General features: G+C 41.3%; 1 protein-coding gene across 1 annotated transcript in view; it reads right to left on the reverse strand.

The window, feature by feature from the left end:
* The window catches only part of PPP2CB (protein phosphatase 2 catalytic subunit beta), a 44723-nt gene that overhangs the window by 10319 nt on the left and 20053 nt on the right, over nt 1-14351 (reverse strand). The window contains exon 2 of the mRNA XM_001363754.5: nt 12445-12654. Within this exon, the coding sequence (XP_001363791.1) occupies nt 12445-12654 (210 nt within the window). The remainder of the gene's footprint in view (nt 1-12444; nt 12655-14351) is intronic.

Genomic DNA, 14351 nt, shown 5'->3' on the forward strand with positions numbered 1-14351 from the left:
TCCCAGAGGCTGTTCTCAGTCTCTCTTCTTTAATTCAGTTTAACTGATGCTTCACAAATTGCTGCTATTTCCCAATGATCTCCCCCCAAACCTAACAAAGCAGAGCAAAGACAAAAGCCCAAGGGACATCTATACATCTGACAGCATGTCTTCTGCCCATCCTCCTTTCTTGGCTGACCTGCTGCCTCCTTTCCTGACACTGACACCAGCCAACATCAAACCTGTCAAGTGTCTTGCTCTGTGTCTCAATGGCCTCCCCCACATGCTCTCATTGCTCTTCAGGGGGAGCGGTCACCCTTTGAATCCCATGCCCTCTTTGTTTACCCTCTCTGGTTTCTGATGCTCATACATCCTCTCCCCATCTCTACGGATGCCTTCTCCCCTTCAGCTTACAAGTACACTCAGTGACTCCTACCTTAGAAGAAAACAATTGTACTGCCATTTTACTTCTTGCTGTTCTATTCACAGCCACATTTCCACAAAGTGTAGCCTCTACTCACCATCTCTTATTCATCAGTTCCCAATTCTGAACCCCAATCACCTTTTGGTCTTCACACTCTAATCCAACAGCCCTGAATTGTCAAAATCCCCATGGTTCCCTATGGCCAAACCCAAAGACTTTTTTGTTTGTTTGTTTCCTGGCCTTATTTCTCCCCCACCCTGAGGACCCTGGCTGGTGACTGTGCATCCTTTTGGAAAGTCCTTGGCTTTTATAATGACATACTCTCCTGGTTCTCTTCTGGCTTCATTGATTTCTTAAGTCTCCTCTAATGCTCCTTTAGCTCCCTCCACTCTTTAAACACAAGCATTCCTTAAGGTTCCATCTAGCCTTGGCATTCTCTTCTTGATAGTTTGGATATGAATCCTTCTGCCCCTAGTTAAGACTGAGCACCTTGATGCTGGCATCTGGCCCATCTCTAAGCCAGGACCATATTTCTCCTAGGCAGCGAGTAAATGTCACCTGGACATGACCTGGACTTTGTACATGAAGTGTTTCAACATAATTGAGGCAGTATCTAACTCAGTGGCTGTTAAGTGGTACAGGTAAAGGGGCATTGTTGAATATAGACAGGGTCAATTATGAAAGGCTTCTGAAGAATACCCCTGACCAGCTTACTAGAAGGGCAGCTGACAAGCTAGGGAGGGTGCCAAGGCCCCAAAACACACCTTAAAACACACACACACACACACACACACACACACACACACTCAGCAGCTGTCAAGTTTCAGGAAAGGCTCAAAGGCTCCTTGTATATGTGTGGGCACAAAACAAGGATGGAATACTGCCTTCTTAATGGTTCTCTTTGGAATGTTGCCTAATACAGATGAGCAATCAGAGGACAAGACCTCTTCAAGTGGCACTTCCCCATCTTGGCCACCAGAGGAGAAGTCCTCTAGGACAGGGCCTGTGTGCAATGATCTCTCTTTAATGCCCTGTGCTCCTGATGGTGTTACAGTGTCCCTGGAGCCTCCCCAAAACTCTGCCAGCCAGGGCCAGGCTCTGACAAGTACTAATGACAAGAGTAGAAACTTTTCCAGCTCTGAGGAGGAGCCCAGAAAAGGTCTATATATCTCCTCAGGGGGCCAGTTGAGCTCCCATCAGGAATTCTGGGTAACAGAAGGCTCCCAGAGTAAGTGAGGGATTTAGAACCCAGAAATTCTTGAAGCCCTGCTACTATGGGCTTAAGGGGAAATCCCTGCACTGAACAATGGAGTTCCATCACTAGGTGGCAAATCTCGCTAGTCAAAATTACTCCTATAAATCCTATAAGTGGCTCATGAAATACATACAGTATCCTATCTTGTGGCCTGAGTAGAAAGAGACCAAGGTGGCTTTAAAAGGAGGCAGTCCTGGGAAAGCTGGGTGATTTAGTGGATAGAGAGCCAGGTCTTTGCTTCAAATCTGGCCTCAGATACTTCTTGGCTATGTGACCTTGGGCAAGTCACGTCAGCCCAATTGCCTAGCCCCTATCACTCTTCTGCCTTGGGAGCTGATATTTAGTATTGATTCTAAGATGGAAAAACAAAAAAGCATTCCATAAGAAAAGGAGGCTAATTTGAAATGGTTGCTACAGAAACAACAAAATGCCCTCTTGTCACAGCACCAAGATACACTATTGATCAGGAATGAGAAGGAAACCAGGATCTCTACTCGAAGAAGAAAAAACCATATAAAGACTTAGCTGACATCAACAGGGGATTGGAAGAAAGAGACTAAGAAAGGAATTCACCCCTAAGTGCAACCAACAGTAGGGAGAGGATGATCACATACACTCCCATTCAATGTAACTTCTTGAGGTCAAGGGCTGTGATTCATTTCTTTTCTTTGTTTCTATTCCAAGACCCTGGCACCCAGTAAGCATTTAAGTGCCCACTGAGCCCGACACAACAAAACTCTCCTTCTTTCTTCTCAAGACAAGGGAGGTCACAAGGAGCCTGAGGGAAGGCAACAGCCTTGAGTCAATGCCAAAGGACCAAGCAACTTCTAGGTCCTAAAACCTGCTTGGTGTGTGGAGAGTTAAGAATTAGAGAAGAGAGAGTAATATGGAGGATTAAAGAGTGTGGTCTCAGTACTCAAAGAGAATGTCAAGTCTTTCTGTGGGTATATCCCCCCCACAAATCTTTCCTCTCTTGCGTCTACCTGACTATTGTTCTTTACTCATGTCTGTATCTCCAGGCTCCTCCCCTCACCAGAAATCTCTGGTCTCAGGAGTCCTATTTGTTAAATGTTAAGAAAATAAAACTAAACGTATTTTTGTACTTTTTGCTGATGCAATACTTTCTCTTTCATTGTTTCATTGTTTCCTACTCACTCCTGATTGACAGCTTATCTTGGTGCTGTGACAAAAGATGGGCATTTCACTGTTTCCATAGCGACCATCTCCAATCTGTCTTTCTCATAGGCTGTCTCCTTTTAACCATACCCAGGCCTCTTTCCAGTCACAACCATCTACTTGATGGGCCATTTATGGGACCTGTAGGAGTAAATTTGCCTAGTGAGTGAGATATGCTACCCAGTCACTGACCCCTGCCTAAGCTGGGTCCAGGGATTGCCCTTTAAGTCCTTAGTAGCAGGTCTTCACAAGTAGCTAGGCTCTGAAGCCTTCACTCACTCTGTGACCTTCCTATTGCCTGGCACTCCTGTCAGGGGCTCAGCTGGCCCTCAGATGAGACCATTCCTGGGCTCTTCCCTAAATTTTTTCATTCATGGTTCCAACAATGTAAGATAGAAACTGTTGACCAAGTTTCCAAAACACTTTTTTGCTAAAATGAAGACTACAGTTCATTCCTGGTGCCTGACTTAGATGAAAATGTAAGAGAAGAGACACAGACAGACAGATGGAGCATTTATTAAGAAGCCCTTACTACATACTAAGCACTGGGGATATAGGAGTAAGAGAACAAGACGGTCCCTACTCTCAGAGAACTGATTCTCTACTACGAGAAGATAAATCAAGAAAACCAAAAAACAAGAAGCCATCAACTCTCTCAACTACTCTTCTTGAGACCCCAAGAATAGTCAACCAATGAATCAAAATGCATTTATCAAGAACCTATACCAGGGATAGAGAGAAAAAACAAAAAAGGGCTGCTGCCCTCTAGAAGCCAAATTAGAAGGGGAAGAAACACGTCTATAAACAGAACATATGAGATCCATATAGAAAGGAACTTTGGAAAGTCACTTTACAGCAGGTGTCGCTGATCATAGAGGCCAGCCAAAGGCAAATCTTTGGAAATCTTTTAGGAAGGGTTTCAAGGGGAGAGTGAAGTGACCCACCAGACTGGCTCTGGCCATCTGACTTTTAAAAGCAGGTTTGTCAAGACCCAGTAAAGGTTTTTTTCTGGTACATGCAGATGCATCCTTGCCTACAGTCACCCTTTTCAAAGGTCTGAGTTCTTCGTAGATGCCAAGCCACATCAGTATAAATAAATCTGTCTCTGATTTCTTGAAGTCAATGACCACATCTGGGACTAAGTTGTTTTCAGCTGCTGCTATTGACCTTCTGGAAAGATTCCCTAGCTTACCCTAAAAGCAAATAAGCTGGGTTGATCTCTAAGCTCCAGTAGCAGGATTTTAAAACTTTTCACTTGTCCATAATATTGAGTAGAAATCTGGCCTGGGACAAGTGGTCCCAAAGAATTACTTAGTTTAACTGCTTCCAGTTCTCCCAAGAATTCCATGGGTCACGTGGCCTTCCCTTACACTGTCTGTTGGTGGTTTGTTAACATCTGTGAATTTGTTCTATGTTCAGGTATCAGTCCTAGATGGGACTGATACCACAGTGTGATTACATTTCCCCCTTGTCTCTCGAATCCTGAACTCTTAGCTGACCTCACCATCTCCACTAACTCTTCCTATAATTGATGCCTCTGCTTGCTCTCCTCTCACTCTCTTCTTAATCCCTTACAAACAAGCTTCTGACCTCATCATTCCACCCAAACTGCTCTCTCCAAAGTTACTAAAGGCCTTTTCTCAGTCCTCATTTTCCCTGACTTCTCTGCAGCTTTGGACACTGTTCATCACTCCTCCTGGCTACTCTCTTCTTTCCTGCATCTCTTTCTTCCTCTCTGACTGCTCCTTTAACTCTATTACTGAATCCTCCTCCAGACCACTTTCTCTGATCATAGGTACATATATATTCATATACAAATATAGGTCGTTCTCTCATGCCCCTCCCCCCAAAATCAGATTGTAAGTTCATAGATGGCAAGAAACGTGTTTTGCCTCTTTTTGTATCCTCTGCACTTAGCACAATGCCTTGAGAAATGTTTACAGCCTGGATGACTGTCTAGTACCTTTGGCATAAGAAAAAGGTCTAACTACAGGGGAGGTTCTGACATCAGAGGACTTAAGTTTAAATACTACCTTTGTGACCTTGGGCAACTCCCTTGCCCTGGCTGAGCCTCTGAGAACCTTTCCAGCTCCTGACCTAGTGAACCTATTATGCCGCAACCCTGGAGCTGGAGCTCTCCCCATTTCAGAGAGCCAGCAATTACTGAGCTGACTGGTTTGGTTTTGTGAATGAGTGAATGCTGCTGGTGGCTGCTCTTTCCTTTAGGTCTCTTTTATGCCTATTTGTTTATGTTAAAAAAAAAAATCTGTTCAATGAAAAGGAAAAAACAGCTCCTGGCAAGACTCGGGCAATTTATTTATTTTTTTACATTTTACATTTTAAAATTTTTTATTTTTTGTCTTCTTTTTTTTATTAATTTAGTTAGTCAATTAAGAACATTATTCCTTGGTTACAAGAATCACATTATTTCCCTCCCTCCCCTACCCCTACCCTTCCTGCAGTCGACGCACAATTCCACTGGGTATTTACATGTGTCCTTGATCAGAACCTATTTTCCAGGTTGTTGGTGTTTGCACTAGGATGATCATTTAGGGTCTACATCCCCAATCATATCCCCTCAACCCATGTAGTCAAGCAGTTGCTTTTCCTCGGTGTTTTTACTCCCACAGTTTTTCCTCTGCATGTGGATAGTGTTCGTTCTCGCAGATCCCTCCAAGTTGTTCAGGATCACTGCATTGCCACTAATGGAGAAGTCCATTACATTCGTTGTACCACAGTGTATCAATCAGTCTCTGTGTACAATGTTCTCCTGGTTCTGCTCCTCTCACTCTGCATCACTTCCTGGAGGTTGTTCCAGTCTCCATGGAACTCCTCCACTTTATTATTCCTTTTAGCACAATAGTATTCCATCACCAACATATACCACAATTTGTTCAGCCATTCCCCAATTGAAGGGCATCCCCTCATTTTCCAATTTTTGGCCACCACAAAGAGCGCAGCTATGAATATTCTTGTACAAGTTGTTTTCCTTATTATCTCTTTGGGGTACAAACCCAGCAGTGCTATGGCTGGACCAAAGGGCAGACAGTCTTTTAGTGCCCTTTGGGCATAGTTCCAAATAAGACTCGGGCAATTTAAAAGAAACAGTTTTGTTTTCATTTGTTTCAGTAAAGAAACTTCTCCAAATGTACTGAGTAGAACGACCTGTAGCTGAAATGTTCCCAGTATGTTGTCTCCCCCATTCGAAAGTGAACTCCTTGAGAGAAGAGGCTTCTGACTCTTCCATTTGTATTATCAGGCTTAGCACAGGACTTTGTATACAGAAAAGCACTTAAATCCTTCCTTCCTTCCCTCTTCTCCCTCCTCTCCCCTTCTCCACCCCTCCAATCCTTCTTTCCATTTCTCTCCACCCTTTTTTCCTCTTAGCCTGGCTACGTAGGTTGGAAGAAAAAATAAAATAAAAAGGGGAAAACTCAAAACAAACAAAAAACCAGCAGTCCTAGGCACAAATTTGCACCTGATAATGGCTCCACCATTAAGCCAGGTAGGTTGTGGGGAACACATTCACACATTCATGTCATCAGCATGTCTCCCCTGTCTATGGACTCAGCTCAAGAACGAGATTATTTTACCTTGTAGTCTTATCTGTTACCAAAAGTTGTTTAAGGCATGATTTCTCATTGGACGCTGTTAAAGTTATCTGTTCATTCCAATCACTAGCTAACAGAGCTGATCTTCATTTTGAGTTTTCAAAGTTGTTTGGCTGCTGCTGCTGCTGCTTAGAAGAGATAAAGTTTGGAAACCAGAGTGGCTTCCATGAACCGAGAGGCCTCTGAAGTAGCTTTGTGTTTACTTTGTGTTCAGAAAAGTCTGGCCTGAGAGTACCTGCTCTGTTCACTAGTTTTCTCTTTGACTCTGGAAACCTAACTAGTTCATTCTGAGTAGAGAGGATTTTGCTTGCCCATGTGAGCCGGTCTGAATCATGGTGCTGAATTTAAATGTTTAACAAACCTCATCACAGTACAGTTAATTCTAGTTGTCATCATCTGTGCATCTGAAAGGGAAGATGAGAAGGCCCCAGGAAGTAACAAGTTCTTAAGAGAGAAGTCAAATTAGGACAATGACATATGTGACAAAAAGGGAGGCTATGCTTGGAAATCTCACAGGGCTGCCTCTGCTGACCCATGCAGCAAAGTGAGACAATGAGGCAGAGGCACAGGCAACTGACACAAGCCATGTGGGGCCTCTTGAGGAAGAGGCTACCATTTGGGAACCATGGACTACACGAATAGGTACAACAGTGCTATCAGTTGAAAGAATACAAACAGCATGAATAGGCATGGAAGACAGAGGGAAAAGGAGAAACCAAAATTAACTTCCTACTTGGGCTACAGGCAGAGCAGAAAAGGAGGAATCAATGTTAGAATGGCCTGAAGAAAGTGAGATATCAGGCAAATGCAGAGAGAAAACGGCCCCTTAAGCACAGTCAGTGTGGCTGTAAGACACGTGTAAGCTCTGAGCTCCAGAAATGGAAGGGAAAGGGAGGAGGTCCAAGGCCAGTCCTGTGGGCGAGGAGTCTGGCAGCCATGCATTGCCAGGCAAGAGGCCAATGTTGTGGATTGTTTTACTTTTGTCTCTTTTCAGCGATTTGTTCCAAGGAAGTATGGTAAGATTTGCAGGGCTGGACCAGGAACAGGAAGAACCCTATTTGGATGACAGTACTTCAGGCCAAAAGATAGAGCTTTCTCAGAAACCTCAGTACAAAATTCACAATGTCCATTTTAGAATCACTAGAGTGAGAAGGGAGCAGATAAGCAACTGGTCACTAAAAGAAAGCAACTTTTACTTTTAAAATATCCCTTAAAATGGAGCACCCCGATCCCAGCAGGACTTCTTGAGGACTAATGCCTATTACAGACAGCACACTGGACTACTCTTCCTCCCTTCCAAAGCCTCAAGCCAATCTCTACTTGGGCCACCATGTTGACAACAGAAAGGAATCTTTTCACTAGACATTTTCACTATGTCTGCTTTACTGAAGTAAAACATATCACTTGTCTCTTTAACTGGAGTGTCCTGTCAATGCCTAATGACACAGCTTGACCAGAGGCGTGGCCTGGTCCTCTGTCAAGAGGAGTGGGGTGACCTGGAGTACCTCTCAGGCCCTTCCAGAATGAGGGCCTTTTCTTTTAGAAAATAAATTACAGATTACAAATCAACAAAAATTTTTAATAATAATTTTCTGACATTTTGAAATCCATGTTCTTTGCTTCCTTCTTCAAGATGGCAGGTAACATGATATAAGTTGTACATGTCTTATCATGCAATCCATATTTCCATGCTCATCAGGTTACACTAGAGAAAAATTCATGGAAGAACTAAAGTGAAGAATGGCATGTTTCCATCTGCACTTAACCTAACTTAACCTAAGACATGAGTCCCTTAAAGCTGTCCTAGAACTCTGCCCTGTTGATAATAATTAGGTCATTCACAGTTGATCATTACATTGTTACTGTGCACCAGGTTATACTCTCAAAGCACTAAGGGTAAGAGGACCTACCCTTCTGCCTGTGGAGGGGAGGAGGCAGAGGAGTAGAACAAGAGCAGGGTCAGAGGCAGGCCTGGGTCTCCAAATAAACCAGCACTGCTAAACAGATGCCTACAAGGGCTCTTTAAACCTGAAACACACCCAAGTCTTTCCTGATTGTGAACATCAGGACTCTCTCATTCTGCCTTTGTTAATTAAATATTATAAAACCTAAATGAAGAACTGCAGATTTGGTTCTTTTCTGTACCTTTTATAGAATTTCTCCACCCTTTATTTCACAATGACACAAATTATTTTGGAGGAAAGAAGTAGACAGAGACAGAAAGAGAGAGAGGAAAAAAGAGAAGAGGGCTGGGAAGAGAGAGATGGAAGAAGGAGACACAGATAAGAGGAAGGAGGGGTGGGCACCGGCACAAGAATCTTTAGCCAGCCAGAGAAGCCTTGAGAACCAATCTCTCTCCACAGATTTCCTGAAAAATTACCAAGGTGCCTGTGTGAGCCTCTAGTCACGATCATTTCTTCCATGAAGGAGGAGATTCTATTCTAGACTCACCCTCAATTTGACCAGACAAGATATGGCCAGATGCTCCTGGGAATTGGGGGCACCTAAGTAGAGTACCTGTTGGGTCTGAAGTCAGCAAGACCAGAACTCAAACCCAGCCTCAGTCAGATACTTAATGGCTGCTTGACTCTGACTGTCTAAGTTTCCTCAATTGTAAAAAAGGGTATCATAATATCATTTACCTGTCAGGGTTGTTAGGAGGATCAACTGAGATACTATTTTTAATTAGCTTGCACAGTGCCTTAATAGATTTCCTGGGACTAAAATGAGGCAAGTTCTTACCTCTCACCTACTGCTGATACATACCTAAGCATACATTTATTGAATAGCCAGGAAAATTCAATCACTTATTGTATTTAAGTTCATTTATTCATTCTTTCTGTTTCATAGGGAGCTCATGATTTGACTCCACTGTGATTAGCTTGCATGTTTAATAAATATCTGTTCAATTGAGATTACTCAGGGGATCAAATAAGATGGCACAAAACCCATGCATTCTGATGACCCAATACATCATTCTGGGATTGTCTGGGAATTGTGATTAAATTTGTAATTGTCCTTAAATAGAACGACAAATTGCATTTTGGTTTCCTGCTCTATTAAACTAATGAAATACGCTACTTTTTGGGAAAGGGTTACTGTTCATTTTCTGTTGGGAGGGGGCTGAGAAAGAGACAATTTTCCCATCTTATATGGGCCCCATAAAATGCTCGCCTGGCTCTATCCTGAAGGAATGAACGTATATGAAGGTTCAATGGAAAAGAAGACAACAGAGACAAAGCACAGATTTGGGAATAAGCACAATATGGACAGAGTGGAGAGTAATGAGGATGGGGGGAAATAGATGTTCCAGACAACCTGTGAAGGATCCTGCCTGATAGGACAAGGGCCCCAAGCTATAAGCCTGAAAAGATCTCAGAAATAACTGAATTCAAACCCCCCATCATAAAGAGGAAAAAATGGAGAATTGAAGATGGGAAGAGTCTTGCCCAAGGTCAGACAGGGAGTAAGTAGCATTTAAACTCACCCTCTTTGGCACCTAATCCAATGTTCTTTCCACAATGCTAGGACAATCAAGTTTAGGTTCTCCTCTTGAGGCAGAAATCACTACAAGTTTCTAAGCTAAAGAGTGACAGGAGAGTGGGAGGCTAGTGAGGACAGTTTAGAGAAGGGAAGTAGTCAATGAGCAAAGAAACTGATTTGGAAGACAGAGCAGTAATTCAGGCACCAAAATGAGAACCTGTACTTTGACTAGCACAGTGGGAATAGGAAAGGACAGATGTAGGAGACATTTCAAAGAAAGCAGAAAAGCCTTTGGTGGCAGACTGAAAGCATGAGATGAATAAAATAATGCCTAGGATTCAGGCTTGCCAGACTGAGTAGGCCATAAAATAGAAGAGCATACTGATGATTTCAGAAAAACCTGGAAGTAAATTGGGTAAACACAGAATAAGTAAATTGGGTAAACACAGAATAAGTAAATTGGGTAAACACAGAATAGTATACATGTCAGACCTTTGGGTGGGGAAAGGCTTTAAAACCAAGCAAGATATAGAAAGAATCACAAAATGTAAAATAAATAATTTTGACTACATCAAACTAAAAAGCTTTTGTACAAACAAAACCAATATAACTAAAATCAGAAGGGAAACAACAAATTGGGAAAAAATCTTCATAGAAACCTCTGACAAAGGTTTAATTACTCATATTTATAATGAGCTAAATCAATTGTACAAAAAATCAAGCCATTCTCCAATTGATAAATGGGCAAGGGAAATGGATAGGCAGTTCTCAGATAAAGAAATCAAAACTATTAACAAGCACATGAAGAAGTGTTCTACATCTCTTATAATCAGAGAGATGCAAATCAAAACAACTCTGAGGTATCACCTCACACCTAGCAGATTGGCTAACATAACAGCAAAGGAAAGTAATGAATGCTGGAGGGGATGTGGCAAAGTAGGGACATTAATTCATTGCTGGTGGAGCTGTGAACTGATCCAACCATTCTGGAGGGCAATTTGGAACTATGCCCAAAGGGCGACAAAAGAATATCTACCCTTTGACCCAGCCATAGCACTGCTGGGTCTGTACCCCAAAGAGATAATGGACACAAAGACTTGTACAAAAATATTCATAGCTGCGCTCTTTGTGGTGGCCCAAAACTGGAAAACGAGGGGATGCCCATCAATTGGGGAATGGCTGAACAAACTGTGGTATATGTTGGTGATGGAATACTATTGTGCTCAAAGGAATAATAAAGTGGAGAAGTTCCATGGAGACTGGAACAACCTCCAGGAAGTGATGCAGAGCGAGAGGAGCAGAACCAGGAGAACATTGTACACAGAGACTAATACACTGTGGTATAATCGAACGTAATGGACTTCTCCATTAGTGGCGGTGTAATGTCCCTGAACAACTTTCAGGGATCCAGGAGAAAAAAAAACACCATTCATAAGCAAAGGATAAACTATGGGAGTGGAAACACCGAGAAAAAGCAACTGCCTGAATACAGAGGTTGAGGGGACATGACAGAGGATAGACTTTAAGTGAACACTCTAATGCAAATACTAACAACAAAGCAATGGGTTCAAATCAAGAGAACATCTAATGCCCAGTGGACTTACGCGTCGGCTATGGGGGGTGGGGGGGAGGAAAAGAAAATGATCTTTAACGAATAATGCTTGGAAATGATCAAATAAAATATATTTTAAAAAAAAGAAAGAAAAACCTGGAAAGACTTACACCAACTGATTCAAAGTGAAGTGAGCAGAACCAGAATGATATACACAGTTAATAGCAATATTATACAATGAACAATTATGAAAGGCTTAGATATTCTCAGCAATACAACTACCTAAGATAATTCTGAAAGAACTCTCATAATGAAAACACCACATGCCTCCAGAGAAAGAACTGATGGGATTCTGAATGAACCCTAAAATATATTTCATTTACATTCTTTATTTTTTATTTTGTCTGACTTCTACAGAATGACTAATAAGGGAAAATAATGACTAATAAGGGAAAATGTTTTACATAATTGCACATGTAAAATCTATTGCTTACTACCTCAGGGAGAGGGGAGGAAGAGGAGGAAGAGATTTTGGAATTTTTTTTTAAACCACAAAATTAAAAATTTTTTTAAATAGAATAGCATTCTGAATATAACAATGAACCTGCTTAATATTTTCCTTTATTTGAAACACAGAAGAAAAACAACTGCTTGATCACATGGGTCGGTGGGGCTATGACTGGGAAAGTAGACTCTGAAAGATCACCCTACTGCAAATATTAATAATATGTAAATGAGTCTTGATCAATGACACATGTTAAACCCAGTGGAATTGTGCGTCAGCTACGAGAGGGGGCAGGTAGGGAAGGGAAAGAATGAGTCTTATAACCATGGAAAAAGGTTTTAAATCATATAATTAAATAAAATTTAAAAATATATTTTTTCCTTATTTTAACAATTAAAATTAGAAAAAAAGAAAGCAATTCTTTTTCATTAGTTAAAATAAAAATTAAAAATACCATACCTTTAATGATACAAGAAGAGTCACAGTCTCCACTGAGTAATAACCTCTGTCTACATAGTCACCCATAAAGAGATAGTTTGTGTCTGGCGACTTTCCCCCAATTCTAAAGAGTTCCATCAGATCGTGGAATTGGCCGTGGACATCACCGCAGACAGTGACAGGACAACGAACTTCTTGTACATTGGATTCTTTTGTGAGGATTTCCTTAGCCTGTTAGAAAAATACAAAGCATCATCCAAGAGAAAATACTTCATAGTAAGAAGTAGCAAGCTTACTCAAAGAACACTAGCCCTCTCCCATCAAAAGGAAATTCTGAACAAAATCCAACAGGAACAATGATGTATTTCTTTGCAACCCTGGTGCTCGGCTGGCACCCAGTAAATGTGTGTTAATTGACTGACATGTGCCTAAATCAGGTTTTACCAGACTGGAGAGAAAATCCCACTCTCCCTCAAAACACAGATTGAAGGGCTCTTCAGTCACATAAATATTTTTTCAATATTTCTTCCACCTCTTTTTTTGCAATTATCACTATATTTAATGAATAGTAAATTGGACTTTCATCTCCAATGACTTTCCATAAGTGTTTCATAAATTCAATGCAGATTAATTAGATGCAGTCCAATTCAAAATCAGTAACACTTCCCTAATTGGAGTATTTCTTCCCTTCAGGCAAAAAGGAAGTAGAAAAGCCAGTTACTGGCAGGCCTACTAAGGGCAGGACAAAAACAGCAGTCCATTCATTGGACCAGAGATTCTGAAGAGGCGGACACCTTGTAGGTCATCCAGTCCAACTCCCTCATTTTAAAAATGAAGGAACTGAGGCCCAGAGTGGTTAAGGAATTCACCCAATGTCATACTCAAAGAACAGGAATTTGAACCCAAGTCCAGTGTTCTTTCCACTTCAATAAGGTCTTGCTTGGAAAACTGGCTGGAAGAAGAAACCTAATTAGGAAACCCCCAACTCAAAAAGGACTAGGCAGTTAAATGACTTGTCCAGGGTCACACAGCTAGGAAGTTTCTGAGGTCAAATTTGAACCCAAGACCTCCCAATTCTAGGCCTAGCTCTCGATTCACTGAGCCACCTAGTTGCCCCCAACCATTTTCTCAATGAACAAAGTACTTATGTACTTCCCCCCCACACCAGAAAAAAAAAGAAAAAGAAAACCCTTGCAACAAATATACATTGTCAAGCAAAACAAATGGCCACAGTGGTCACATCCCAAAATGTTATGTCTTACTCTGCATCTTAAATCCATCACTTCTCAATAATTAATGTTCGTGACAATGACCTGGGGTCACTAAAAAAAGGTGATTTAGAGTCGATAACTATGGTCTTTACTATAAGGCAGACACATATGTGATCATTTTTTTCTCTTTTAAATTTAGTTTTATTTAATTAAACAAAACATATTTATGTAATAGAATTTTAAAGACTTCCATCCCAAACTATCCAAATAAAGAAAGTTTTCTGTGAAAAGGCAGATGCTCTCAACCACCCAAGAAAAATTCATTCCCTGACCTGGGTAATGACAAGATTACTCACTTTACTGGGTCCTGAGTTTGAATCCTAGCTGTCAATTGCTATTTGTACAATCCCGACCTAGTCACTGATTAGAGGTGTCTCATTTCCCAATTAGAAAAATGAGAGGCTTGAATTAAATGAGTGATTTTATTTTGTGTGTCATAAACTCCCTATAACAATGTTATAAAGTCCAGGAGCCTCTTCTCAGAATGTTTAAGAGCATACAATCAATCATTGAAATTAAGTTATCAAAATCGTTTTAAACAAAAACAAACAAAAACAAACTCAGGTCCCCAGGTTAAAACCTTCAGGTCTAGATAATCTCTAAGGTTCTATGTATCTGAGGTTTTAGATTATAAAACTCAGACAAATTCATAAAAAC

Source organism: Monodelphis domestica, chromosome 6 (genome assembly GCF_027887165.1).
Source record: "Monodelphis domestica isolate mMonDom1 chromosome 6, mMonDom1.pri, whole genome shotgun sequence".
Taxonomy (NCBI): Eukaryota; Metazoa; Chordata; class Mammalia; order Didelphimorphia; family Didelphidae; genus Monodelphis; species Monodelphis domestica.